General features: G+C 48.5%; 2 protein-coding genes across 4 annotated transcripts in view; one reads left to right on the top strand and one right to left on the bottom strand.

Moving 5' to 3' along the window:
• Positions 1-745: 745 nt before the first annotated feature.
• Positions 746-10,682, top strand: LOC116950599 (peroxisomal membrane protein 11B-like). Its single transcript, XM_032968505.2, has 5 exons — positions 746-1,001; positions 5,424-5,539; positions 6,600-6,747; positions 7,988-8,225; positions 8,870-10,682. Exons 1-5 carry the CDS (start codon positions 946-948, stop codon positions 9,080-9,082), a joined length of 771 nt encoding a protein of 256 aa, XP_032824396.1. The 5' UTR covers positions 746-945; the 3' UTR covers positions 9,083-10,682.
• A 436-nt stretch (positions 10,683-11,118) lies between these two features.
• Positions 11,119-27,789, bottom strand: part of LOC116950598 (RNA polymerase II elongation factor ELL2-like) — a 50,557-nt gene continuing 33,886 nt past the window's right edge. For 2 of the 3 annotated variants that reach the window (XM_032968504.2, XM_032968501.2), the window contains 8 exons: positions 26,074-26,348; positions 23,073-23,197; positions 21,063-21,168; positions 20,133-20,829; positions 16,819-16,885; positions 16,064-16,235; positions 15,619-15,663; positions 11,119-15,358 (listed from right to left, as the gene is read on the bottom strand). In XM_032968504.2, coding sequence (XP_032824395.1) covers positions 15,212-15,358; positions 15,619-15,663; positions 16,064-16,235; positions 16,819-16,885; positions 20,133-20,829; positions 21,063-21,168; positions 23,073-23,197; positions 26,074-26,348 — 1,634 coding nt within the window. In that variant the 3' untranslated portion in view covers positions 11,119-15,211. The remainder of the gene's footprint in view (positions 15,359-15,618; positions 15,664-16,063; positions 16,236-16,818; positions 16,886-20,132; positions 20,830-21,062; positions 21,169-23,072; positions 23,198-26,073; positions 26,349-27,789) is intronic. The other variant, XM_032968502.2, reaches the window with a different exon arrangement.

Genomic DNA, 27,789 nt, shown 5'->3' with positions numbered 1-27,789 from the left:
TCTGTGACCAGTCACAAGCTAATCATTCAGCCTTTTCAATGCTAAATTTTATGCTAATTCCTTCGTCAAGGCTCTTTGTTCCTCTCACACAGCTTAAAAGCCGTGATCTGAACGTGGCTCTCTCACTCCAGCGCTGTCCTACCAGACAGTCTCGCTCCCTTCACCTGATGAAGGCCGCTTGTGTTGTGGCCGAAACGTCGTGAGAATATTATTGTTATTTTATTTTATCAATTTATTATTTTATTCTCATTCTACGTGACTTTACCGAAAGAACCAAAGAAGATGAATCATTGCAGTCACGAAAGCTTTAAATCGAAATTTGCATAGGGTTCGTCCATTAATGACGTCACGCGATTTTGGACGATTTTTGACCCCACCCCCTACTTCGTCACACTACGTCACAGTCAGACCCCCCTCAAATATGACGTCACAAACTCTGCCCCCCCCCCAAAAAAAATAAAACATGCTTCAAATCGCTTTAAACTATTGTCATTGTAGTGCGTATTTAATGTGGCGCGGCACTCTGTTGTAGGAGAAAACATTTATTTAAAAGTCTATTTAATTAAGTAGAATGTGCTGTCTATATTTAAAGTTGCGCATTTTTGATGTGACGTCACATTTCTCAAACCCCCCCCCTCCTTCGTCACACATCGTCACAAATGTCTGACCCCCCCCTCCCCCCCCAGGTGCGTGACGTCATTTATGGACGCCCCCATAGCCCCAGTGGCTTCCTAATGTCTGAAGGATATCGACTGGATATCAGGAACGGAAGCTGTGCCGACAGAAGCAATTCAGACAGAAACTGCTTCCGGCACTGTTGGCCACCGCACCGCATGAGACAGCAGCTGTGGCCTTTGCGCACGCGGCTCGCCACTTGTCGCGCGGTGCTGAGCTGATTCTCCCCCCCTCCCCTCCCTCCCGATCTAACGCCTGCCCCAGGTCGCCATGGAGCCGTTCGTGAAGTTCACGGCGCAGAGTCCGGCCAAGGAGAAGATCTACCGGTGGGTGGCGGGGCCGCGCCCTCGTTAGCCGAGCGGCGGTGGCCGCGGGCAACGCGGAGGGAGCGAACTCCACAGCCGCGGCCTGCTGTTTGTGAAGAAGCCCTCGCTTTAGAATCCGCGCCATGCATCGCGCAGCGGGGGGCGTGGCGTGAACCGTTCCTGCGTCGCCATTGGCCGAAGCGGCCCGGGGGGGGGGTGGGGGGAGGTGGGACTTGGGCGAGATTGACCAATCGCGTACGCCGCGCCACCTGTCCGCGCGTATCCGCGTTAGGTTTTGTAAACGTCGAGTGAGCCCCGCCCCCCACCCTCCCGACGTGTGTTCATTGCAAATGATCAGCCATGCTCAGTCCGCTGCTGGACGAAGTTCGTTGACACGCCGCGATGTTAGAAACAACTTGGGCCGCGGTGTTAGAAACAACTTGGGCCGCGGTGTTAGAAACAACTTAGGCCGCGGTGTTAGAAACAACTTGGGCCGCGATGTTAGAAACAACTTGGGCCGCGGTGTTAGAAACAACTGATTAAATCAGTCCCGCAATGCAGGACGTTTAATAAACAAAATAAATCTCTCCCAAGTGACGCCTCCAATCACGCAGTTGACCAGCGCGGCGGTGAAGTATGGTCAAAGTAAGCGCCACACGGACCGTACGGCATAGGGTGGCCCCCATCCAAAGTTGCTGCAACAACTCTGGAAGCTCAATCATCACCCCTCACCTCGTTGGCCCAGGGTCCGGGTTCTGATTGTACTGCCTCGCTCGAGTTTCACTTCCCACTCAACACCGCCTCCTGCTCCGAGCACGTTAATTCCCTCGCCAGGTACACAGGAGGTCGTGGGTGGGCTATGAGATGTTAACTTCCTCGCCTGGTACACAGAAGGTCGTGGGTGGGCTATGAGATGTTAACTCCCTCGCCTGGTACACAGGAGGTCGTGGGTGGGCTATGAGATGTTAACTCCCTCGCCTGGTACACAGGAGGTCGTGGGTGGCTATGAGATGTTAACTCCCTCGCCTGGTACACAGGAGGTCGTGGGTGGGCTATGAGATGTTAACTCCCTCGCCTGGTACACAGGAGGTGGTGGGTGGCTATGAGATGTTAACTCCCTCGCCTGGTACACAGGAGGTCATGGGTGGCTATGAGATGTTAACTACCTCGCCTGGTACACAGGAGGTCGTGGGTGGCTATGAGATGTTAACTACCTCGCCTGGTACACAGGAGGTCGTGGGTGGCTATGAGATGTTAACTACCTCGCCTGGTACACAGGAGGTCGTGGGTGGCTATGAGATGTTAACTCCCTCGCCTGGTACACAGGAGGTCATGGGTGGCTATGAGATGTTAACTACCTCGCCTGGTACACAGGCGGTCGTGGGTGGCTATGAGATGTTAACTACCTCGCCTGGTACACAGGAGGTCGTGGGTGGCTATGAGATGTTAACTACCTCGCCTGGTACACAGGAGGTCGTGGGTGGCTATGAGATGTTAACTCCCTCGCCTGGTACACAGGAGGTCGTGGGTGGGCTATGAGATGTTAACTCCCTCGCCTGGTACACAGGAGGTGGTGGGTGGCTATGAGATGTTAACTCCCTCGCCTGGTACACAGGAGGTCATGGGTGGCTATGAGATGTTAACTACCTCGCCTGGTACACAGGAGGTCGTGGGTGGCTATGAGATGTTAACTACCTCGCCTGGTACACAGGAGGTCGTGGGTGGCTATGAGATGTTAACTACCTCGCCTGGTACACAGGAGGTCGTGGGTGGCTATGAGATGTTAACTCCCTCGCCTGGTACACAGGAGGTCATGGGTGGCTATGAGATGTTAACTACCTCGCCTGGTACACAGGCGGTCGTGGGTGGCTATGAGATGTTAACTACCTCGCCTGGTACACAGGAGGTCGTGGGTGGCTATGAGATGTTAACTACCTCGCCTGGTACACAGGAGGTCGTGGGTGGCTATGAGATGTTAACTCCCTCGCCTGGTACACAGGAGGTCATGGGTGGCTATGAGATGTTAACTCCCTCGCATGGTACACAGGAGGTCGTGGGTGGCTATGAGATGTTAACTCCCTCGCCAGGTACACAGGAGGTCGTGGGTGGCTATGAGATGTTAACTCCCTCGCCTGGTACACAGGAGGTCGTGGGTGGCTATGAGATGTTAACTCCCTCGCCTGGTACACAGGAGGTCATGGGTGGCTATGAGATGTTAACTACCTCGCCTGGTACACAGGAGGTCGTGGGTGGCTATGAGATGTTAACTACCTCGCCTGGTACACAGGAGGTCGTGGGTGGCTATGAGATGTTAACTACCTCGCCTGGTACACAGGAGGTCGTGGGTGGCTATGAGATGTTAACTCCCTCGCCTGGTACACAGGAGGTCGTGGGTGGCTATGAGATGTTAACTCCCTCGCATGGTACACAGGAGGTCGTGGGTGGCTATGAGATGTTAACTCCCTCGCCTGGTACACAGAAGGTCGTGGGTGGCTATGAGATGTTAACTACCTCGCCTGGTACACAGGAGGTCGTGGGTGGCTATGAGATGTTAACTACCTCGCCTGGTACACAGGAGGTCGTGGGTGGCTATGAGATGTTAACTCCCTCGCCCGGTACACAGGAGGTCGTGGGTGGCTATGAGATGTTAACTCCCTCGCATGGTACACAGGAGGTGGTGGGTGGCTATGAGATGTTAACTCCCTCGCCTGGTACACAGGAGGTCGTGGGTGGCTATGAGATGTTAACTACCTCGCCTGGTACACAGGAGGTCGTGGGTGGCTATGAGCTGTTAACTACCTCGCCTGGAACACAGGTGGTCATGGGTTCGATCCCGAACCCTGACGCCTGCTGCTGTATATTTGGAGTCTGCGGTGTCTCCCCGTGGTCGCGTGGATTTCTCTCCGGGTCCTCCGGTTTCTCCCTCCACATTTAGAATTAACATCACGGCATTTAGAGTATTTGGCTGCTATACATTTCCACGTGATGAGCCACTTCGTTGAGCGATCATTTGTGGCCAGGTCGCTTCTGAAAAAGAGCTACATAGCTCAGTGGGCCTTAACTGGTAAATTTGTTTTGTTTATTTTTGTCAAATTTATGAGAATCTTGCACATGGCCTCTACCCCAGACTGAGTGACCTCCGAACGCGCCGCAGCACTGTCTCTCTGTCTCCCTGTCTCTGTCTCCCCGTCTCCCTGCCTCTTCCTGTCTCCCTGTCTCTCTCTCCCTGTCTCTCCCTGTCTCTTTGTCTCTGTCCCTCTCTCTCCCTGTCTCTGTCTCCCTCTCTCCCTGTCTCTGTCTCTCTGTCTGTCTCTCTCTCCCTGTCTCCTTGCCTCTCCCTGTATCCCTGTCGCTCTCTCTGTCTCTGTCCCTCTCTCTCCCTGTCTCTCTGTCTCTCTCTCCCTGTCTGTCTCTCTCTCCCAGTCTCTCTGTCTCTGTCCCTCTCTCTCCTTGTCTCTGTCTCCCTGTCTCTCTGTCTCTCTCTCTGTCTCTCTGTCTCTGTCCCTCTCTCTCCCTGTCTCTCTCCGTCTCCCTGTCTCTCTCTCTGTCTCTCTGTCTCTGTCCCTCTCTCTCCCTGTCTCTGCCTCTCTCTTTTTTACGATCAGAGGAAGCAAGAAGATGCTCGGTGTAGTCGGAACTTTGCTTCGTTCATCATTTCGTTTTTTTTTAAATGCTTTGCTTTATGTAAACCCCCCTCCCCCCCTTTTTAAATGAAAGATTTCACAAAAGATTTCTCGCTCTGCTCTCCTTACCCCTTCCCTCTCTCTCTACCCCTCTCTCTTCCTACTCCATGTCGCCCTCTCCCTGTCTCTGCCCCACGCGTTGGGCCCCCACTGGGCATCATGCGCCGATAAATGCATTGAGTCTCACACTGACGATAATGTTCATTGAATCGATTATTCCGCATTGGTACTGCATGTGCTGCAGCAGCTGCATGTGCTGCAGACCTCGCCTCGTACACAGGAGGTTGTGAGTTCAATCCCGACCCTGACGCCTGCTGTATATTTTGAGTTTGCGTGTTCTCTCCGTGGTCGTGTGGATTTTTCTCCGTGTTTTTCCCTCCACTTTTAGAAATAAGCTTTTAGAGTATTTGGCTGCCATAAATGTCTATGTGATAAGCCACTTCGTTGAGCTATGATTTGTGGAAAGGCTGCTTCTGAAAAAGAGCTGTATAGCTCAGTGAATCTTACCTGGTAAAAAAATATTTTTTTTTGCATCATTTAGTATAAATACCGCTATGGAGAGTGAACTATGGTGGGCCAAATGGGCCCATCCCAGCACCCCCTGGAGCCGGCCCATGGCTAAACCCATCAGCTCACGACACGTGAGAGAACCCAGGTTAATTGCAGAAGGGAGGAAGGCGATTGCTGCTTCACCTCCCATGCGATGAGAAGCTCCGTGGAGCCGCGGTGTTGAACGCGAGGATGGGCGACTGTCTTGCAGGACTGCGCAGTACACCTGTACGCTGCTCCACCACCTGGCGGGCACGGCTGGGCTCAGTGGCGACGTGGCCGCCCTGCTCAAGCAGCTGGAGACTCACCTGAGCATGGGCAGGAAGAGTGAGTCCATACATTCGCTCGTCCATTCACTCGCATGGCAGCCGGGGTATTTTTAAACGGTAACAATACCAAATAGGTTACTAACGAGATGACCTACGAACGAATCGCCTGTAATGTTCCCAATCTCATTAGATGGAGGTTAAGCAGCGTTGACCCTGGATAGTGATTGAATGAGTGACCACGTTGTTATCAACTGTGGGGCTATATGGGCAGCAGAGGTTAGTCTGGAAAAATCTATTTGTACAATATTTTTCATTCTCCCCTCCATCATCCCACACTGACCAGGAAGTATGGTCCAATAATCCCCACGTCCTCACAGGGTGTGGGGAGGCCCTCATCCAGCAGTGGATTGACACAATATCTTTACTTTCAGAATAACAATGTACAGAATGCGATGTACGTTTTGTTGAATAATAAACCAAAATATTAGCAAGTGTTTCAATGTCTTTTTGAAGCTTGAAAAAAAAACACCCTGTGTGTTTCTTTGTGTGTCGCGTGTACACGAAGCAAGTGTTCACTTGATATTTCTATACTATAGATGGTGTGCATAAAAGTGACCCGGGCAAAAATTCATCCTTTTTCTGTAAAATTGTGTCTGATGCAGCGACGTGTAGATTACGAAGTAGGAGCTTGACACCTACAGGAGCCTTGGTCTGGCTGCCTGAGACTCAGAATTAATAATAAATGCTTAGTATCACAAGGGAGCCTACATTTGACCTTTTGATTTTCAGAAACAAAAAACAATCCCAATGCAGCCATAGCCTTCCTGATGCAGTGAAAGAGGAAACTGTGACAGTAACTGACGCACACGTTCCATTCGGCAATCTGCAGAATACAAAGCCAGGGCCATTACACATTGACGTCCAATGTTGAGAGTCAATTCGCATTATGGAGTCAACAAGACATAAAGCCACTATACACTGCGACTACAAAAACCTCACAGAGCCACTACACATTGCAAATACAAATACCGTACTACACATGGCTACTGCGCACAGCCGCTATATCGCAGAGTGGAGGTTATTTCCGAGAATAACAATGAGCCCCTCCCCCTCTGCAGTGCTGCGGTTGGGTCAGTCGGCAGACTGCGTGGTGGCCGCCCGGAGGACGGTGCACTTGTCCGACCCCGTGCTGCGTCTGTGTCTGACGGTGGCACAGCTGAACCGCGCCCTCTACCTCGCCTGCGACAACTTACTCTGGGCTGGAAAGTATGCAGCAGCGGCAGTGGCAGCAACACCGTGCCAGTCGGCAGCCGACTTGCTGATCGTAGTGGCAGCACTCCCCACGCGTGTGCTGGGTGTACACCGGGTCAGCCTGTCATAGGCGTTCCCCTCCGTTCTTTTGGCCAACTCATGCCAAGCGATTGCATGAGCCTCACCGACTGCGAACGTAGCTCCGCTTGTCGCCGTCGCCGTGTGACGCGGTCGTCCCTGGAAAATTATCGGCCATCGAAGGCTAAACTTGGCACATTGGATCGCAGTGTCTGTAATAGTACCTAAGGTTTTATTTTCGGCGCGTTACATGGTGCGGTCACGATCACGATCACATCTTTAATTCAATGCCTGGTGGTCAGACCTGACCTTGCTGTAATGGATCAACAAGTTGAAGACGTTCAGCACCGGTGGTGTGTGCTTGCATGCTTACCACAGGGCGGGGGTTTGCTCGCAAAGTACAAGTGTGACGAGCAGGAGCAGGAGCAGGCACGTGTTCAGATGCCACCTTCTGGTGCTCCTCGTGTGCCTCACAGGCGGCTTGTCAAGCGTTGCGAGAGTTGTTGGTCTGAGCCCAGTTACCAATGACCACATTAAAAAAAAGGCATCGTCTTACGTTCGGTTGTCTCCTTAATTTGGATCATTTCAGCTGTGAGACATAAAACACCAATTTGACAACACGCCCAATTAGTTATCTTATTATTTATGTATGTATGTATGTTGAACGTGTTTGAGTAACCTGAAACATGAACGTTTTCTGCACACCAATAAATGACAAGTGTCACCAATGCCATGGCATCTCAGTGGCAGGACAGATGGGAAGTGTCTCTCCCTTCCAACTATGATATCTACTTCAGTGAGCTGTTTTCCCGCTGCACTGCTGTGCGAGCTCTGTAAAGGTACTTCCATCTCTTGGCGTGACACCGATAGCACAAACGGAATAAAACGGAGTAAACAGAAACAAACTTTATCACAAGTTAGGAAAAAAAGTCCGTATCCACGTGGATTATGTCACGCCGTCCAACATGCCCTTGTGCTTGAAAGTATTTTATGATCGCTGTGGAAGCCGGTGCACAGCACATCGCAAATAGTCCCTTTCACTCTCATTTCTGTCTTTTCTTCCATTCCAGTCAAGACAGAGCTGATGCATTGATGGCTTGCTGCCCATAGTTTTAAAACGTTCCTACGGGAAGCACGTTAACCCGCGTTGGCGCGTGTACGCGCGCGCTTGCATCAGGGTGGGGCTGATCGCGAAGCTCGACTCGGACAAGTGGAGCAAGCGGGCGTTCCGCTTCTACCTGCTGGTGCTGCTCATGGGCCTGGCGCGCGACGCCTACGAGGTGGCGCTGCTGGTGGAGAGGGAGGCACGGGCGCGGGGGAAGCGAGGGGGCCGGTCCGGCGGCGCCGTGGCCGAGTGGGCCAACGGAGAGGAGTACTCCCAGGGAAGCGGGGACCCGGCGCGGCTTGGCACGCGGGTATGCGGTCACGCGGGTACAAGGTCACGCGGTCATGTGGGCACGCGGGTACATGGTCACTTGGGCACGCGGGTACGTGGGTATATGGTCACGCGGGTACGTGGTCACGTGGGTACGCGGGTACATGGTCACGCGGGTACGTGGGTATATGGTCACGTAGGTACGTGGGTACATGGTCACGTGGGTATGTGGTCACGCGGGTACGTGGTCACGCAGGTACGCGGGTACACGCCCTGTTTTCACGTCCGCCATTGCAGACACGCGCACACGCGTGTCCGGCCTCTGCTAATTCTAGAAATTGTATTCATCATCATTACAGTGACTCGGTTTAAAAGGTTCTACTGGGTATGGCTGTGGATGCTGATTCATCTTAGGAAAACAAGAAATAGATTTGTTTGTATATTATATAAACCTGAGGTGATTAGCGGGCTGTGCTATGAACCCGGTGACCCATTGTTTCTCGGATATGGCTAATATCAATGGTATCAGAACCGGCCCTTCCCTGACCAACCCTCACTGAAATTTGCTCCAAACCCCAACCCCCCCCCCCCCATGACTGACAGCATAGTGAGGCCGTACTTATATTTACGTACGAGTTTTGGCAAGACGCATTGATTCTGCGAGCGCACCGTGGGCGCGTGCAGGTGCGTGGGTGCTGCGCGCTGACGTGCCACGTCATGCGGACGAACCACGCGGTGCTGCTGGACCTGGTCAAGAACCTGTGCGACCTCGTCATCCCGCTGGACCGCCTGGGCCTGCGTCGATCGTCGCCCGGCGTCGTGGGCCTCTGCGGGGTTATCTCCTCCGTGCTTGGAATCCTCCAGATCACGCACCCCTGGCTTAAGCTCAAGCCCTGAGCCCGTCGGCGACGCCACCCCGGGGGGGAAGCTCGTACACGCCTCTTTTTATTTTCCTTTGCGCATCAGAGCCGCGTCAGCTTGTTTTTTTTCCACCGCAGGAGTCGGGCCGTGTCAACAACGTAACACGCTGTGAATGCAGGCGCACGTCGTAAAAGCGGTGATGCTTTGTCCTCGGGTGTGTTGACTGAAGTCGCATTTGGTGAATGCGTCATTAGCACCACCCCTGGCAGTAGTTGGTCTCCAACCAGATTAAGGATCCCGTTTGAGGCCAGCGTATCACGGTTTGGTTTCCGTTCAACATGGGAAACAGCCAGTGGAAAACCACTTGCGGCACCGCCAAGAGCCCCGCTCCGGCTCGTAATGTGCCAATGGAAAAGGGGGGTAACTCTACCAAAAAAAAATACACCATCGATTCTTTGCTGCTCCGATTGTGAGAATTTATTTCCAAGGGAGGAAAAAAAACCGGGTTTTGCTAATTTCGCTTTCATGATTTTGGTGGCATCGAATGTGTTCAATGACAAACTTGGCGTGTGCAAGTTTGGTGTTTTAAAAGCGCGCGGTAATTCCCTGGCGCCAAATTTTACTTTGGCCTGCGGTCGAGATATTGACGGTAGAGGGGTCACCCGAGAGGACGTCCACTGTTAAAAGACGAACCAATGAAAGTGCCCGATGTGTAGGAGCCCTTCAGTCCGTCAGTGGGTTGATCATGGATGGTGACTACTCGTCTCACATTTAGTGCCCATATAGATAACATTGTAAAAAGTTGCACTTACGAAAATTAGCAGACAATCGTGACCTAAACTCCATAGCTGCCCACGAAGTTATATTTGGGAGTTTTTGTTCGTTATAAAGAACGATTTAACGACTGCATACTTGGCACTTGCTAACATCAGGTGGAAGCATTCCGAATGGAACTCTTACCTACTAATGGCTGACAAACGACACACAACGCTATCAGCAACAGTTTGTGACTTGGCAAGAAGCAATAATGTCCAGTTAAGCCATTTCCGTATATCCTTTTGGTAATTTGAACAGAGTGCATTTCGCAAAGGAACATTCATTTTGCTTTGTGTATTAATGCAAAATAGCTTTTTCGACAACTGTAGTGCGTTTAGTTGCGTGGGCAAGCACTGTTCGACTTGCTTGGATGCTACAAACCCGAAACGGTTGGAAAATTACAAGCAACACTTTCTTTGGATAACATTTTGCAGTGGTTTAATTTGCGAAATCATCAATGTAAATAACTTCTTTAAGCACATGTACAATTGAACAGCTTAAATGCACGTTTTGTATATAAGAATGCAAACCCCTGTCAACACAATGTGAAGAACGAGCTCACCGAAATTTTGGGTGAAAATGTAAAATCATTGTCAATTTCAGACCCTTTGTATAACGCGGAGCTAAAGATTATTGTTACACATTTGAATGTTTGGTGTAAATTGTATTGAAAGCACGTTCAGTTACTACATTTGGAGCAGTACATTTGGATGTTCGGGTTCTTGAATGCTCGAGTTGCTTTTGATAAAATTACATCTAGTTATAAAGCTAAATCTTACTTGAACAATAATCCTGTTCAAAATGTAATGGATTTAATAAATGGATTTAATAAAAAAAATCTACCTTACCTTCTCAATTTAAATTGTGATTGTGGATATTCAGTTACTTATAAAAGCGACGTTGAGCTGTTCCGCGCTGGTCATAAGCCAGCTATACACTTGTAAAACAGTTGTATGTCTGGTCACGACCAAAATCATTGACCACTAAACTGGTCAGTGACCCCCACCTTACCAACCCGCACTGACAACTATGGTGCACGATGGCCGTCTCTCAATGGCCGTGTCTCTCTCAGTGGGTTCATGTTTAGCATGATCAAACATCCGCCACCCAATTTATGACCGACATTGGTATGGGCAGGTCTTCATCCAGTGGCAGACTGACGGGGCTGTTGTACATTTTTATTTGTTTCATTACAAGGGAAAACGACAAAGGGAATGTAGTGTTGACAAGAGTAAGACCACATGAGTCCTTGGGCATGCTGTCCCAAAATAGTTTTTATTTGGGCAGACATTGCAAAGACATCACCACCGTTCTCAAAACGCCGGACAAATCAACAGCAAGTACACACAGCACATCCTGCCCTAAATGCCGGCCAGAAAAAAAAAACTGCGTTTCTACATAGATGAGAATATAAACGCCATGAGCAGGCACAGAATACTGGTATGACGGACCGCACCATCGCCTGCACATGGAGATGCAAACAAACTGGATTTGTTCTGGTTGGAAATTGGCACCAGAAGTATGTGGCATGAATGCAGTTCTGAAAAGACCTATCCATCTGCATGCTTATTCTTGGAACAGTGACTGCAGGGCAAGCCAGCTTTAATATTCGCGTCACTGCAGCCGGAGCAATCCAAGCACTGCATTTAGGCGAGCACACCAGTTCTCAAAATATGAATTTCTACCGTTGCACAGGTGATTAAATTTTTATATTGTACAGCAATTCAAAATGACCAACGCAGTCGGGTATTTAAAAACATAAAATAAACCTCTTGAAAACCCCAGGCCTTCTCTTGCACCGAGAAAATCTGGTAAACTGTCCCTCAATTCTACATTGACAGAGCGTGGAAAAACAGCACAAATTTTGATGTTCAGTTTGCATGGAAGCCACGAGAGCCGTGATGGTGCAGCACCATGGCAACGCTGCGAGAATGCACAAAGTTTAATTTCCCAGATTATCACGACAGCAAAAAAAACCGAGTACCATTCACGTGCTCTTACGCAAGGGTCGTCCTCATTTGAAACAATAGGCAGGTCACACTACACAAAACTTGCAGGTTTTGTTTAGCAAAGCCGTTAAAAGTATTTTGTTTGCTCCTGCAACCAAACACGTACTTTGTTTTAAGTTAAAGGCAAGCACGCGTGTCCCACGTGCTCGCCTCACAGCATTCTCTCGCTCATCCATCCATCCCTTCAGCACACAACCACTCTCAACATTTCCAATTTCCAGGGCTGAATTTTGGCCAAGGTTGCTTCAGTCCTGGGTCAGGCCAGCCCAGAGTGCCACTTTTCACTTCCATGTGAGTGACTAAAACAAAATGGAATTCAGGCTCCACCACATGCCACATGAGACGTTGCATGCCCTGGCAGTCTTATAACGACTTCAGCTTTGCACAGAAAGTGTACGCACCATAGCAGCATTCAATACTGAATTATAAATGGACTACCAGTAAACGCACTATAATCATCCTATGCATGTTTAGTGGCTGGTCATCAAAACTCATTCAAAAGCCCACTGTAATCATGTTATCAACATTTTAAGATGAACTTACGCATATTAACTACACGTTAAATGCTTAGCAGTACAGGATTAGGCTTGGAAATGCAATTAAGTAATAAAGTACATTATTCTCTCTTTTAACAGAGAGGGAGTAGGCAGCTGTTTTTTCCCCATCCGAAAAACTAGCCTAACTATATATTATTTTGTGCACTCGGCAACTCGCGGTAGAGAAAAAGGTACAGCTAAGCAAATTCCTTTATTTTGCTTTTTGCACTTTTAAGACACATGCAGTGGATTGATAGATTTTAATGCACGCTTTTTTTTTGTTAATCCGTTTCGTTTGTCACCATAAATATGCTGAGAATTGGGTGGTAAATAATTATCATTAAGTTAATCCAGATGTTTATACCTTGTGCGCGTATCGTGTCAAATGTACACCGATGCAAAAAGCAAAACTAGTTGAAAAGCATCATTTAGATGTGGTCTTTGTGAAGATCATAGGCTAGTCTTTACCCTCCCCTCCCGCCCCCCAGTTTTAAATTCCCTGGATTTTCCAGTGAACATCAAAACTAAACGATTAAATTACAGAAAACATTCTCAAGAGTAAGCCCACGCATTTAGTGAGTCTTCCTCGGCGGTATGACGTCCCCGTTAAACATCCCAATTCTGTTGTTCTGATCCACAAACACCACCAGCTGTGTCCGCAACAGAACGTGAAGTGTCGGATCGTGTTCACGAGTAAGGGAATATAATACAATGTACAACACTAAATCCAAACATTTAGCGGCAGCTGAGATTCCCCATCAGCGCAAAAGAAAGCATCGCATTAAACCAGTTGTATCCAACTTTGTCTTCTTTGTCTAAAATAGCTTGCATTTAAAAGTGACTCTAAGGAAAAGTTTGCCACTGGGTACGACGTAAACTTTTACCTCAAAGCCCCAATTCCAGCCACTGCCCATATCGCCCACGCACCACGCAGTGCATCTATTTACACCACAAGTAGTAAGACGTTTCGGAAAGAAATTAACTCCTCCACAAAGTTAAATGGTTCTCCCTGACATGAGGCATCATAAAAGCATGCATGTTCGTTGTGTTGCGCGGGTTTGAGTCAGGGGGTGAATGAATATAAAGTGCTATTGTTCTGAAAGATGGCGACGTTGTGTAAGTAATAAAGCATCTTCACAATAACGTGTTAACCTATGCAGGCCAGCGTGTGTGTGCATCACTGTGGCAAGTGTGTAATTCCTGCGGCAGTTAATGACCAAGACTCGTAAAAACGCAATGTAACGCAGATTAACAGAAACAAGTAGGAGAGTAATAAACTTAAGACACCTTTTTGCAGCAGCCTTGCACAGCTGTGTAATGAATGAGCAGAGAGGCAGTCAAGGCAATTTTATAGCCGTGATACTTGTTAACACTACGCTATATATAGGGCGCCACGGTGGTGAGATGTTAACTACCTCGCCTAATATACAGGAATTCGTGGGTTCGATCCCAACCACTGAAGCCTATATATTTTGAGTTTGCATGTTCTCCCCATGGTTGTGTGGCTTTTTCTCCGGTTTTTCCCCTCCGCATATAGAATCAACGTCACGCGTTTAGAGTATTTGGCTGCTGTAAATTTCCGCGTGATGATAAGCCACTTTGTTGAGCTAAGATTTGTGGCGAGGTCGCTTTTGAAAAGAGAGCTGTATAGCTCTGTGGGCCTTACCTGGTAAAACAAAATATACATGTCACCGCGTGTGCAAGTGACACCAAGCGATAAGAAGCGAAGTTGAATTATATGAGTGACCTCACCTAACACGGGCGGGGGGTAGGGGTGTTGCCAACTCTGAGCACAGTCTGCATGAGCCTCTCCCTATTTCACAGACAAAAAAGGATTATACCCAAAGAAGGATTTGGCTTGAAGCCACTGCTCATGTGTGTACCACCGTGTGTGGAAGCGTACAAGTTGTACTATACTGGTCATTATTTCTAAAAATACACTTAAAAAAGGTTTGTTAGGAGCCATGGGAGAGGGCAATTCGTGCCATGGCATAGGGGAGGCAATCAGATCAAAAGACTCACGACTCCACACCTGAACCCCCATGAGCTCAATGGGGCTTCTCGGTTAAACCCCCCAAATAACTAAGTAAGCCCTTGAAAAGCGCCTAATATTAAATAACCGAACCGAGGAAGGTAAACGCCTACACGCCACAACAGCCCGATATAATTTTTTTTTTTACAAAGGGCCAACACCCTACACATATGCCACGGCCATGAAACAAAGCCCCCTGTACTGCACCCAGTCCGAGTGCACGAAATTATTTTGGCAGCAATGCACCGTGATGGTCCAGAGTGAAACCTATGCAGCCCCGGGCTGCGTCACGCCACTCCGCATGAAATCAAGCGCCGTGAAGTCACAGGCGATTCAGGGGGCCCACTTCTGCACGCAAGGGAAATCGGCATCACGCTAACTCTCTTTTTTCTTGGTCAAGGAATCCAAGACTTACGCCAATTACACCATGAAACGCATCAACTTGGGCTGCCGAAGGGAAAACAACGACCATGGTCAAGGAATATAAATTGAAACTTGCCCACGCTGCCTTACGTGTACCGTCCTGCCAATGCCCGCTATGAAATGTTCTTTTTGCAGTTGCTTTTATTTAGTTTTTATGGCTTCCTCGTAGCTTGGCTGAAGTGAGCCTCCCGGTTGACCCTCCGCCTCAAAGAGTTGCCCGACGTTGAGAAGCTCGCAGAAGCTGGTCGACAAAATTTGGGATCGCTGCAATGCAAAACGGCGTTGTCACGACGTGGGGAGGGGGGGGGGGGGTGAGGTGGGGGGAAATGCTACGGAGTTTGGAGCGGTGCTACCAGACGGTCACGCTGGTCTGATCGTACTCCATGATGAGGTGCTTGATGTGAGACAGCTTGTGGTGCAGATACTGGCAGCGGTGTTTCTGTTCACGGAAATTTGGGTTGATCTGGAGTTGAAAGGAAGGAAGCGGGGCAAACAACTGCTAACATGAGCTCAAAGTCAAGCCAATGCTGTGATGCAAGATCAAATTACGAAATATAATATATTTTAAGTTATTACATTTTTACGAGTGCGGCAGTGTGGTCATGCTTCGTGCATCACATGGCTGTTATTTAAGCAAGCAAAGAATGTGCAATCATCTATTACAGCAGAAATGTATATCTACACGAAGCAGCAGGCACCTTTAAATATTAATCTAACAACTTAAATTAATGACTCTCATACCCTGAATATGCTTACCTTTTTTATCTGCTTGTATTCTTTCAAAACTTGGTCCTGAACACTCTGCAAAATAAAACGAAACGCGTTATGGCAAGGTATTTATTCAACGGTATAACCAGACTTAGGTTGACCGCTGGGGTGCGCACACAGCTGGATCCGCAAGCCTGGCTTCGACAGCGTTTTACTAGATATGTACTACAAACATTGAAGAAAGACCCTTCCGATGTATAGGCGAAAGGAAAGGAAACCCTCCCCACGTCAAAAATCTAAAAAATCCGCTTCACAACACAGCTTACATCTGTTTACCACATCAGAGCCCGCATGAAGGCGCATCAACGTGCACATTTTATTGCTGCGCCCCTGACTTATATTTACAGCGGCTATTTTGGTCTAGACGTCCATGCGCGAGCGAAGTGCATGCGTGTGTGTGTGTGTGTGCACGCGTGGCCACGCGCGCTCCGACCTTGTACTCCTCTGTGCTGGGCTGCAGCTTGCGCAGCTTCGCGTCGAGTTGCACAAAGTGCTTCGTGACGTTCTCGATGCGAGCGTGCAGCTCCCGGTACTCCTCGTACTCCGCGTTGAAGTCGTTCTTGTAACTCTGACGCTGCTCGGGGGACGCGATGGGTTTGTAGTTTCTGTCGGGTGGAAAAGGTTCGGGGGGGGGTTGGCAATCATGGGATTTGGGTGTGATGATACACCCCCCGAAGGCTCGTGTTGTACACAGTTGTGTGGATTTTTGTTTTTGGCTGTGGTTTGAGTTTCAATGTGTTTTAGCGAAACAATGTCTGTTTTGACGAGAAAAGATTTCAAGGCGATATATCGGCAGTGTTTACAATTCTCACGTTACGTTCAACCCACAAGTAAAGATTGTTATCTCAACGGACTCTTTATCTGGTTACAAAGTTTATGTACTGTATACAGAAATTCCAACGCATTAGTCAGTACGTTTCTACTGTACAAATGACAACATTTTCAGATGAAAACATTGGACTTTAGCAGTAAACAAGTGCAAACGTTAATGTCAACGCTTCCCTACAAAATAAACAAAACGTGACTTTTTACAACGGGGAATTACCACGGACCATTGCAGGACAGTGCTCGGTGCACATTTCATAAGGGGGAGGTGGATTTCTTGACTTGGTACACAAACTCTGACACGTGAAATTCGTGTCGCGCTCACAGGGGCAGACCATGACACGTACAACGTGCGAGACTCACAGCACATAGTCGGGGACATCTGCTGTTGAAGTTGTGACATTTAGAGTCATGTCAGCCTCAGTGTCCCCTGGGCAAAAACACAAAATACAACGTTAAAAACAATACGCACGCAAGTACTTCACAAACCCAAACGTTTTACGCGACTAGGGCTAATGGGTAGAATTTAAATTATCTGAAGAGGCGATTTCATTGGGCGCTCACTTTAGTGCCAGCGACAAATAAGTGAGCGCGTATTACCTCAATCAGGTTTGCACCTAAGTTCCAATTATTTGTTTCCGGTTAAGTTATTTTCAATCCTGGGCACGATTTAATTTTCCAAGCAGACACCCGAATTTACAACACCAAATAAACAGCGATGCTCCATAACTTCATTGTCCCCCCGTTAATAGGACTGTCATCAAAATAACTGCTCCACAATTATGTGGGATGTGCAGTAGCAAATGCCGCCGTGGAAACAACACTCCTCTTGGCAAGTGCACCGTGTGACATCACGTCAAACTAATCAACTAGAACTAAGGGTATTTACAGAATGGAAGTGTTCACATAATGGCAGGGCAATTACACGGAGCGACAAACACATTTGTCGGTGACGAAAATCAGGCCGACGGGAACGGTCCGTCCACCGCGCGTTCGTGCCGATTCTACAGTGACTGCCAATCAGCTGCAAGGCAACACAAGAGGGCAACATTGTGCCGCCCATTCATTACAATCGCCTGTTCGCCATTGCAGCCCACTTACCGAGTGGGTTGTCTCTGGGTCCGTACAAACAAAAATATCACAGGAACAGAAACATAATTCAGTGTAGTTAAATACAAGCACACATTTTGTGTGGATCGCTAATTTCAGCTGTGCAGAGTTTCTGAATATTTTTTTAAATAATTAAAAAAAAAAATCTTATTACTATGAGGCTGAGTGGACAAATCATAAATACAAGCCCCGATGTAATTCAATCCATTCTAAATGTGCATGCGCATAATATTAAATAAAATATAGGAATGACACTTGCAGAACTGCCAACCTGTCAGCTGTGAAATTAATAACAATCGAGGTCATCCCTAACAACAAGCAGTGAAGCAAGGCTTGGTAATGTTACGCCCTCATGTATTGAAAGCCAACAGTGACCTAACCATTTCAATGCTATAGTTGAGAAACTGCGCCGATGTTAATGACAGGAAGTAGTTACGAACGTGGGCCAAGGGTTTACACTCTCTGAATCGACGCCCCACTGCAGAGCGCTACTACTAAATGCCGCCTACACGCCGCCTTTGGCGGGGCGCCCACAATGGGCAGCATCCCAGCGACTAATGCGATACAGCTGCTTTGTAGCTGCCATCCTCGCTTGAAAACTGATTAGCCTCGTAGAGGCAGCGCACTCGTAGAGCAGAATGGCAAAGGCGGCACAACAAAGAAAACAGCTTTGTTCCGACGTGAAGCCTAATTTTGAACAGGCGGCTGCCAACACACTCCAAATCTGTATCTACATGAACTCAATCCTGTGCTGAAAACCCAGAAACTAACATACTTTAATAAATAATTTACTTAGTGCCAGGCAGGTCTCTCCCTGCCCGCGCCACGTGATCCATTGTCCCTTGCAGACCAATCTATCCGAGGGTTCTACAAAAACGGGATGCGCCATCTCCTCCTTCGGTGAGAACAAATTCGAGTAATGTCTAATCTGACCAACATCAACATCACCAAATTATAATTAACAATAAAACTTAACAATTCAACCCAATTTTAGATATGCATTCCTCCTTTCTTTTCCTGGAAACGTTTTGTGTGGGGAAGATGGGCGAGACGGAACTGTGTTGGCGACTGTCTATAAAGACTGGGCTGAACGCAAGTACAACGGCACTGCTTATTCATAGGGCGGTGTGCCGACAATCCAAATCCGTACTTATGAACCTGTAACGGAGCCTTTTTCAGGCGGAGGGAAAACTTTTCTCCCCTTCCTGCATGGGAAATATGTCAGGTCTACCGTGACGCCGCCGCCTAGAGACAGCCCTCCCTCACCGGCCTTCCTGGGACAGCAGCAGCATGTCCAGCCGGGAATGCCGTGTCAATGGTGCGGGGGAGAATGCCACACGGCCACTCTGCAGATCTCCCCCAGATAAACTCCAGCCCTTCCGAGCTCACAAGGCCGCCAAGGCCCTGGTCGAGTGGCGATGACACCGGCCCACCTGACCCTTGCCTTATATGCCTCTTGAATGCACTCAGGCACCCTCTGCATAGAGGCTGGTTGCCGCTTTCTTGTGCTGACCGTACAACACGCAAGGAACGGCTCTGGCCGAACCCAACCCGTGCAGCCTGCCCCCCCTCCCCCCCCACGTGCCAGTGAAAAGGCCCAGGGCAGAAAAAAGCAAGTACAATATCCTGGTTCACGTGAAGCTCTGCCAAGGCCTTGGGAACAAACCCTGGGGATGTTCTCAACAACTGCTCTTCCCCTTGACATTACTGTAAAGGGAGGGTTATAGCCATCAAAGCTTGTAGCTAGCTAACCCTTCTTGCCTCGGTTATGGCCATCATGAACACTGTCTTAAGAGTCAAAAGACGTTCCAGGCAGATAGTGGAAGGCTCAAAAGAAGCTTTGCAGAACTGCAATAAGCACCAGATGAAGGTTCCAGTGGCTCCTACTCTTCCTTTCTAAGTCAGTAAATAATCAATGCCTTTTTTTTATCCTGCCCCTTGTTCAAGGTTTCCTCTCCGGAACCAACTCCATTCAACAGGAATCTTAAAAAAAGCTGACCAAGTGTTCAACAATGACATGAAAACACGGCCACTCCCCGAGTCATTAATCAACATTTGATAAACTTAAGGGTGTGCTCATATGTTGGCCAATAAATAAAGTGCAGTATTACCACGTGGCTGCCAATTGAGAAGTCAAAAAGGTCAATCTTGCTTCTGCACCGGTGCTGGGCTCCCACCAGACACGTTTTCTCGGGGAGCTACTTGGGCTGCGTCCACCCATCCGGTGGAAAAAGCGCCAACAATGAAGCTACGCCCAGCACATTCCAGTTCTCTACCAGAGTCTATGGGTCTCCATGCTAGTCTACATCCAACATGTGGTGATAATGCACCAGAGCTGGGCTCCCATGAAGACGCCAGCTCTCCTGGGAAGCCGCACGGGCTGTCTGCACCCGTCTGCTGCGGCACACGCCGATGATGCAGCCACCGCCAGTGCGTTCTATTCACTCGGTGAATCCGTGCGAAGCACCCGAGGAGACGGGAGAGAACCCGAAGCGGGCTTTAACTACCTCGTCGATCCAGAGCCGCGGGACGCCACCGAGGGAGCGGGATGCGACCCGAACGCGTACCTTCGTTCACTTTGGGATTGAGGTCCATCTCCTCCTTGATGTTCTCGATGTCCTCGCGCGCCTCCGCGAGGCTCCGTGCATCCTCGTCTTTCCTCCTCTCCCGGTCTCGGTTTTTCTTGGCTTTCTTTCTACTCCTCGCGCCGGCGTCGGAGGCCCGCTCGGCCAAGTTCGAGGCTCCCTCCCGCGTGGCGCTGTTGTCATTCGCAAGCGTTCGCTCGGCTTGGCACTTGCCCTCCTTGTCCGCGACGCAAACGTCATCTGTCCTGAGGCCGGTGGCCGTCCTGTGCTCGGTCGCTCTGGCTGCAAGTGGCTCGGCGCCGGCGTCGCCGTCCGGCGAGGACGTCTTGGCGACGGAGCTGGAGCTCACCTGACTCGACTCCTCCGCCGGAGCTTTGGAGACGTTCTGCGCGCCGGCCGCGGCACCTTCGTCGGAGCTGCTCACAAGAGTGAAGGTGGTGTCGCAGCGGCGTTTGGCCGACTCGGCGCCGCCGTCCGAGCTGGGCCTGGCCGTCGTGTACGCGTTGCCGGTGGTTGGGATCGGGCGATGGGGCTTGGGGACCGACCCCCGCGGAGCCACGGATTTGTTGTTTGCGTGACCGTTGAATGTGGGCGGCACGCGGCTCGTCAGATGCGAGACGCGCTGTTTCTTGCTTGCCTTTGGGTCCACAAATTCTGCCGGAAGCGTTCGCTTTTGCTGCTGTAAGCAGAAATAAAATTGTAAACACCTGGACGTTAATTATTTACGTTTTCAAAATGATTTCCTGTCACATGTACCTGTGCCAAGGTTGCATGGTGCCGCCAATGCACAGATGCAGCCGATGCAAGCATAAACAAAATATTTTGGCATCAACGTAAAAAAAAAATCGCTGGGATTGAACACAAACTCAATGCCGAGTAACATCTTGCGATTGTTCCAGAGGATGCTGTTACCTGTGGAGTAGACGCATGGCTGTCTTTAACAGGGCTCAACCTTGCCAGTGGTTCAACCATAGCTGGAGAATTTTGACTCTGCGAGCTCTGCAGTCCAGAGGATTTCCTATAAAATACAACATCACATCGCGCTCAATAGCAGCAAGCATATGGTGAAGCACAGGTAGCTCCACAGTTACGTTTTTTTGCTAGCTTCTTGCACTGCAGAGAAATCCTGGGCTCAGCCCAAGGAACAAACTGCACAGATGTACATACTGCAAAGCAGCAGTGCCTTTTTGAGTTTGGTTTCCCTGCACAACATTGTTGGGTAATGCATATTCATCTGATAAAAGACAAGTGGTCACTGATGCTGGATTATGGAACAAACTACAGGGTCTGGGTCTCAACACGAAGGCACGTTAACCAAGTCGCATACGACTCTCCTCATCCCTGTACGTGTAGTGTCCCTTGGTTAATCCACTGCTGGATGAGGGACTCCTCAAGCAGGGGGGGGGGTATTTGACCATACTTCACCACGCTGGTCAGTGCGGGTCAGAAACGTCAGAGCATGGTATAGTACAATGGAGATTGCTGCACTACCTTCTGCAGCAGCAACAGAAGCAGCTTATGACACCTGTTTCATACACAATGGTTGCCTATCAAAGCAATATCCAAGCTCAAACTAGCTTAGTTTCTGAGCTTTCACGACAGTGGACGCATTCCAGGTGTCATAACTGTAACAGCGGCTTACCCTGCTCCTCTTACCACCATGGTGTTATATACTCCACCTTTCGCTTTCACAATGGAAAATGCAGCTCTATGGGCAACGGGAGGCTATGCAAGGTTGCTCTGGTGTCCCTTCCTTGCGTTTTGACCCTGTGCTCATTAAATTTCGCCATAAATTCTGCACAGCTGCAAATTCTTACAACGGCGAAATTTCCAAGAACACGTTGGGCACGCGGGCTGTTTTTGGGGACACTTTAGTTGAAATAATTAAAGGCAGAATTGCTTGCATCATCACACGCGCAGTAGGGGAGACCAGTCTAGAGAGTGCACAAGTATAATCTGATAAAAAAAATATTTAAAGTGCCGAAAGGGAATTAAATCAGAGGCAAAACTACAAAATCCAAAAGGGCCACGGCATCACTCAACGCATTGCAAGGCTTATCAAAGCAAGCACATTTTCAGGCGCCAGTGAATAGTCCTATCAACACCTCACAAAACTACAAAATGTTCATACGCGGCCAAAACGCCTCAAGGGGGCAATTTCATTCTTATGCAACAGTAATCCATGGCGGCAGATCATTAAAAAAAGTCGCGTTACATAAACTTGCCGAGATCCACAGCATTAAGGTCATAGGTGAAATGGCAGGCTCAATATGATTAAGCAAAATCTTTTAAAGACATCGATATTCACTTCCCATTGCACAAGCTCATGCTTCCCTCCGTTGCTCGTTTGGATTTATATTTATACATTTTTAGTTCACAAAGCCGTGGGAAATTACTGCCATACAATGTCAAGCAGTTGGTCAAGTTTGGTGCAGCATTTCCAATAAAGAAGCCATTTACACGTTTCAACAATTTCATTGTATAGGGAGAACTTGCAAAACCATTAACGTGACACTTGAGCAATTGTTTCTTGCTGTGGTTGTCCCACCTGATGGCGGACGCTTGTGTTGCGCCCGAAACGTCGTGATTTAATTTATTTTTATACCTACGTGACTTTACCGAAAGAACCAAAGAGTATGGATCCCTGCAGTCACGAAAACTTCAAATCTAGAGTGACATTGGCTGTCTCCAAAAATAGAGCCTTCATGAACTTCACTGAAATTAATGCGACTAATATTGAAATGTCAGCACACACTGAACCCGCCGCTAAAAATGTGCCTGCTAGAATTTTGAAAGATAATGAAGTGAAAACGTATCCCAATAAAAGGAAATGAAAAAATACATCACTGTCCATACTGTTGAAATGCAACAGCGTCTATTTTTCTAGACAGCTGTAGGATATATCACGTGGAGGCTTCTCACCGTGCCACAAGCCTCTGCATCAGCTGCCTCTCCTCCTCCGAGTAGCCTGGCCAATCCTTTTGGAGCTCCCGGTACAGAGAGTCTCTGAGGGTGAAAGTGTTGTCCTTCGCATTGAGCACTGCCACCTGATGAGGGAAAAATGAAAAACAAAAATTAAACAACAGTCTCAGAACACCACTCAAGACAGCTCTACGTTCACAGACAATTCGCTTATGTTAAGCAGTGGCGGTCAATGACCCCTGAAACAAAGAAGCCTCTATTCCCCTTGCGTTCATACACAAGCAGACTTTTCACTGGACTCTCCATTACTACGCAACAGATGTAGCCGATGCATTCAGTTGCTTAGTGGCAGCGGATTCTCGTAAGTGTACATTGCCGGGATCTACGGTGATAAAAGCGTGAATTGCGGGCTCACTCAAAGGTGACTCTAAACGCTGCCTCCAGTGCATCGGAACTCCCCTCTCATTTTGAGTCGTACCAATTGATGTTTGACAATGAGCAACCAATCAGTGTCTTAAACCTGAATAATATCACTGGGCGCTGGTGACATCTGCTGGCTAGTCAAAAGCGTGAGAGCCTCCATCAATCTTTCAAACGCTCTTTCAACTGCCCTCCAATCAAAGTCCCCGGTGAACAGATGGTCCGAGACAATGCACGAGAGAGCGCCTGGTAATCCCTGGGTCATTAATCACAATGGGACGGCATGCTCACGTGTGAAAAACCAGTCTCGCGATTGTCAGCATTTGAAGAGGTGATACTGTTCGAATGCAGGAATGGCAGGCTTGCGTGTAAATTAGGAACGCAGTATACCGACTGCTAATATACACCTGAATTACTGTACGCATGAAACCGTATAAAACATTCACGACAATCATGAAAGAGTCCAAGAGACTTTGTAATACACCAAAATTACACACAGTCTAACAGATGTATCTATACTGCCATTTTTGACTCCAATCTTGCAGATGTTCTACTAAAACATTGAATTACAGAATGGAAATCATAATCGGGGTGCATTTTGGGTGCAAGCATCAGATAGCGACAGCAATCATCGGTGCTCGTTTAAAAACGGTCGGGGCAACTGCGGCAAAGAGATGACAGACGCTGGACGGTGCATTTAAGGACACATGTAAAGCGGTGGATGCATATATTAGCCACGAATACACAGCTGTGACTTAACCTAGATATATAATGGCATTAACCAGAACCCCAGAGCATCGGCCCCTAGCAATAGCTTTTCATTACTGCAGAGTGCAAAGGCTTGTCACTTGCTTGATAAAAGCCAGACAAAAATAGCAGAAAATGTAAATCCTATTTGTACTCAAACGCTGGCCCCCATCCCTGCACAGCCAGGTGTGGGTGTCTTGCTTGCAAAAACACAAATTTGCTCCTCCCTGTCCGCTTATAAAGATGTCACTGCTTCGTCGCTGATGCAAATTGCACGCTAAGTGGCGTACATCAATCTTCCTGTCCCAGGTCCGCACAGGGAAGCAATGTCCATTTTTCAAAATGAGGAGGCCCAAGCTGTAAGACGGTGAGTCAAGTGTAACACATCGGCGAGATTGTAACTTTGTTCCAGCTATCCTACTAGAATATCAAATGTTTTTAGAATTTTTTACAGGATTACAGCATTTCCGAAATTTTTTACCCAACAGGAAAAATAATCGTGTCCTTTTCTTCAGGACAATAAAAGTTATAATGATCATATATCACAAGATAATCTATTTCCTATGCTTTACACATGCTGGTTGTAATTACCGGTGAAACGTCGTACTCGAATTGTAAATGTTGTGGGTTTACTTTCCAACACTAGTAACGAATTAGCATGTTTTGACTTAAAGTTTTCGCGACTGCAGGAATTAATATTCTTTGGGTCTTAAGAAAAATAACAAAAATAACAAAAATAACAAAAATATCACGACGTCTCAATCACAACATAAGCGGTCGAAACGTCGTGATATTTTATTAGTTTAAAAAAAAAAATTATATCTACGTGACTTTACCGAAAGACCCAAAGAATATGGCATGTTTTGTTTACGTGACAAACCTGACTCATTGGCTGTGTCGGGTGGTGGCGGGTTTAATGGCATTCATATTTAAGTGAACTAACCCAAAAAACCTATTTTATGGTTGTAGTAGGAACAAATGTTGTCTTAAACTACTTGATGCAATTTTGAAATGTCTTTGCCACTTCCGCTTACACCATCCACATGTTTGCTTTCAGCACAACTGAAGCAATTATGCAAAAAAAAAAAGCCTGAGCCCATGTTTTGCTTTAATTCTCCAACAATGTGTAATTTCACACATGCGCTATAGTGGATTTACCGTATAGCATGAGCACCACTACATCGTTTGCTATGAACCGTCAACGGTCACACCTGCAACGGCACCCAAGTCGAGGCTGTTGCCGCGAGACGGAAGACACGGCTGTGCCACTACAGCGGGGGTAGCTGGTGCCGCCGCAACGCCACCGCTCACCTCATGGCCAACACGGTGATGGCACGCAGCGTAGTATCGACAAGGCTCAATTATTACGGGGCGTCTGGTAAAAAAACATTACAGAGCTGCAGCGTGTACAACATTCTTTGGCGCATGTCGTGACGGGTGCTGCAAGATCCGCCCATGCCTGTCCAGTGCTTGCTGAGCTGCATTGGCTTCAGGTTGCCAAAAGATACATTATAATAAGGTCGAAATGAATCACAAAGCCTTGCTGATTTCGTCAAGGTGCATAAACCATCACGTGAACTCTGGTCATCCTTGCAGCAGCTTTTGGCTTGCCATTGAACAAAGGTGGTCACTGTATTGCGCACGTTCAGATGCTTTTCTGCGGCCATCTGGAACGCTCTCCCCCCAGATATTAGGAAGCCACTAGAGCTATTCACTTTTACACCTGGACTGAAAACTTATTTTTGTGCGTTCAGTTTGTTGTCCTTCCCTCGCACCTCCGATTAGCACGGTTGGCTACGTACGGTGGGAAAGACGTTCAAACAAACATACATACCTGTGTGAGAACAGGGGAGAGCTGCATCTTGTCGCGCTGGTTCACACCATCCCGCTGCAGGCGCAGCAGCAGCTCCGGCTTCTTGTAGGGCTTGAGCGCCAGCAGGTGCATGACGCGCTCACGGTACGACCGCTGGGACACGGACGACGGCACGCTCGGGGGGGTGGCGACGTTGCTCTTGCGTAGCGCGCCAGCGACGTTCACAGGCATGGAGCGCTTGCGGCCCGGCGCTAGGTCCAGCGTACTGGCGGGCAGCTTGCGCACCGTGCGCTTGCCTGCAGGCCGTGGGATGGGAGGCAAAAGCAGCAGCAACCATTGTTTATTTATTTCAGCGTTGACGATCGTAGAATGCAAGGTTAGCGCAGGCCTGAACCATGCTAATGGTTGACTCTCAGGATAAGTGCTGCTACTTTGCTAGGTAGTGCCTGTGCATAGATGTTGCTTTGCACCGACAATGCTGTAGTTGTTTTAAACATCTACAATTTATAGGCCATTCTGGAAGGCAGCCAACATTCACACAATTGGGGACCTTCCAAACAATGATGGAAACCTTGATTAATTCCAAAACATGCGGGCCCCCAACATGACCTGCCAAACTCCCATTTCTACAAATTCCTTCCGACCGGAGACATTATTACACAAAACCCCGAGCAAAGACCTGTGCGGCACACCCCCACCCCCTGATCAAGTAACCTCAGGTGGTGAGAAAGACAAGATGGCAGAAGCATACCGACTTCTTCACCCTGGGGAGGAACAGGCCAGACTAAACACTCAACGGTTATGGGAGAGACAGATTATGGGAGAGCCAGTTAGGTTATGGGACAGCCAGTTAGGTAATGGCAAAGCCAGTTAGGCCAACTCACTCCCTCCCGGCAGAAAGGGACACAGATCTGGCGTACCACTTCCTTAAGCCCTCGATCTCTCCCACTAAAAAAAACATCAAATTATAATTTATACATGGAAGATACCTCGCCAATGACAAGAGGTTAACATTTTCCACCACCTCTGTGGACTGCCCCAGATACCATCCAGAAATATCACCATGCCTTCTCCGGTCAAGCCCGGATATCGCTGAGGTTTTACTTTACGCATCACTAAACACGACAACAGAATTAGCTCCACAAACATTACACCCTCAATTGACGACTCCTCCCTTTGGGGCTCATAAACCTTGGACATATCAAATCTGCAGCGCACCCAAGCCAGGCCTTCGATATCTCAGCAAGGAAAGCCATGCGAAGTGGAAGGAGACCACCAGCCACCCACCCTGAAACACTGGTACCATTCACTGTATACACTGGCAGCGATAGAAGATCTGAGCTATAAACTAAAAGGAAAGGAGAGAGAAATGGACGCAATATGGGATTCTTTGTTTAACAGCCCACACAATATAGCCCCCCCCCCCCATCATCCAGAACCTTCTTGGAGAAGGGTCTGGAACAAAAGAAAATAGGTGAACTAGCCCTGAATATACTGACGAGAATCAAAGGGAGGGTGAGGGGAAAGTGTTTAAAGACCGTAGTTTTTTAACCACCCACCCGCAAGTTAGTCTCAGACCCCCCCCCCCCGTTTTTAAATATAGTTTCCCACCCCGCTTCCCCCCCTCCTCCTCCTCCCACCCCCTACTTAACCAATTCCAAGACGTCTGCAAGTTTCAAGGTGGGTCCCGTCCACCGCAGAATCTTGGAACGCTCGAGCGGTTGAGTGTTAATTTCA

Source organism: Petromyzon marinus, chromosome 40, assembly GCF_048934315.1.
Source record: "Petromyzon marinus isolate PM22_M1 ecotype Great Lakes invasive population chromosome 40, UKy_Petmar_22M1.pri1.0, whole genome shotgun sequence".
Classification (NCBI taxonomy): domain Eukaryota; kingdom Metazoa; phylum Chordata; class Hyperoartia; order Petromyzontiformes; family Petromyzontidae; genus Petromyzon; species Petromyzon marinus.
This window is presented reverse-complemented; position numbering and strand designations above follow the sequence as displayed.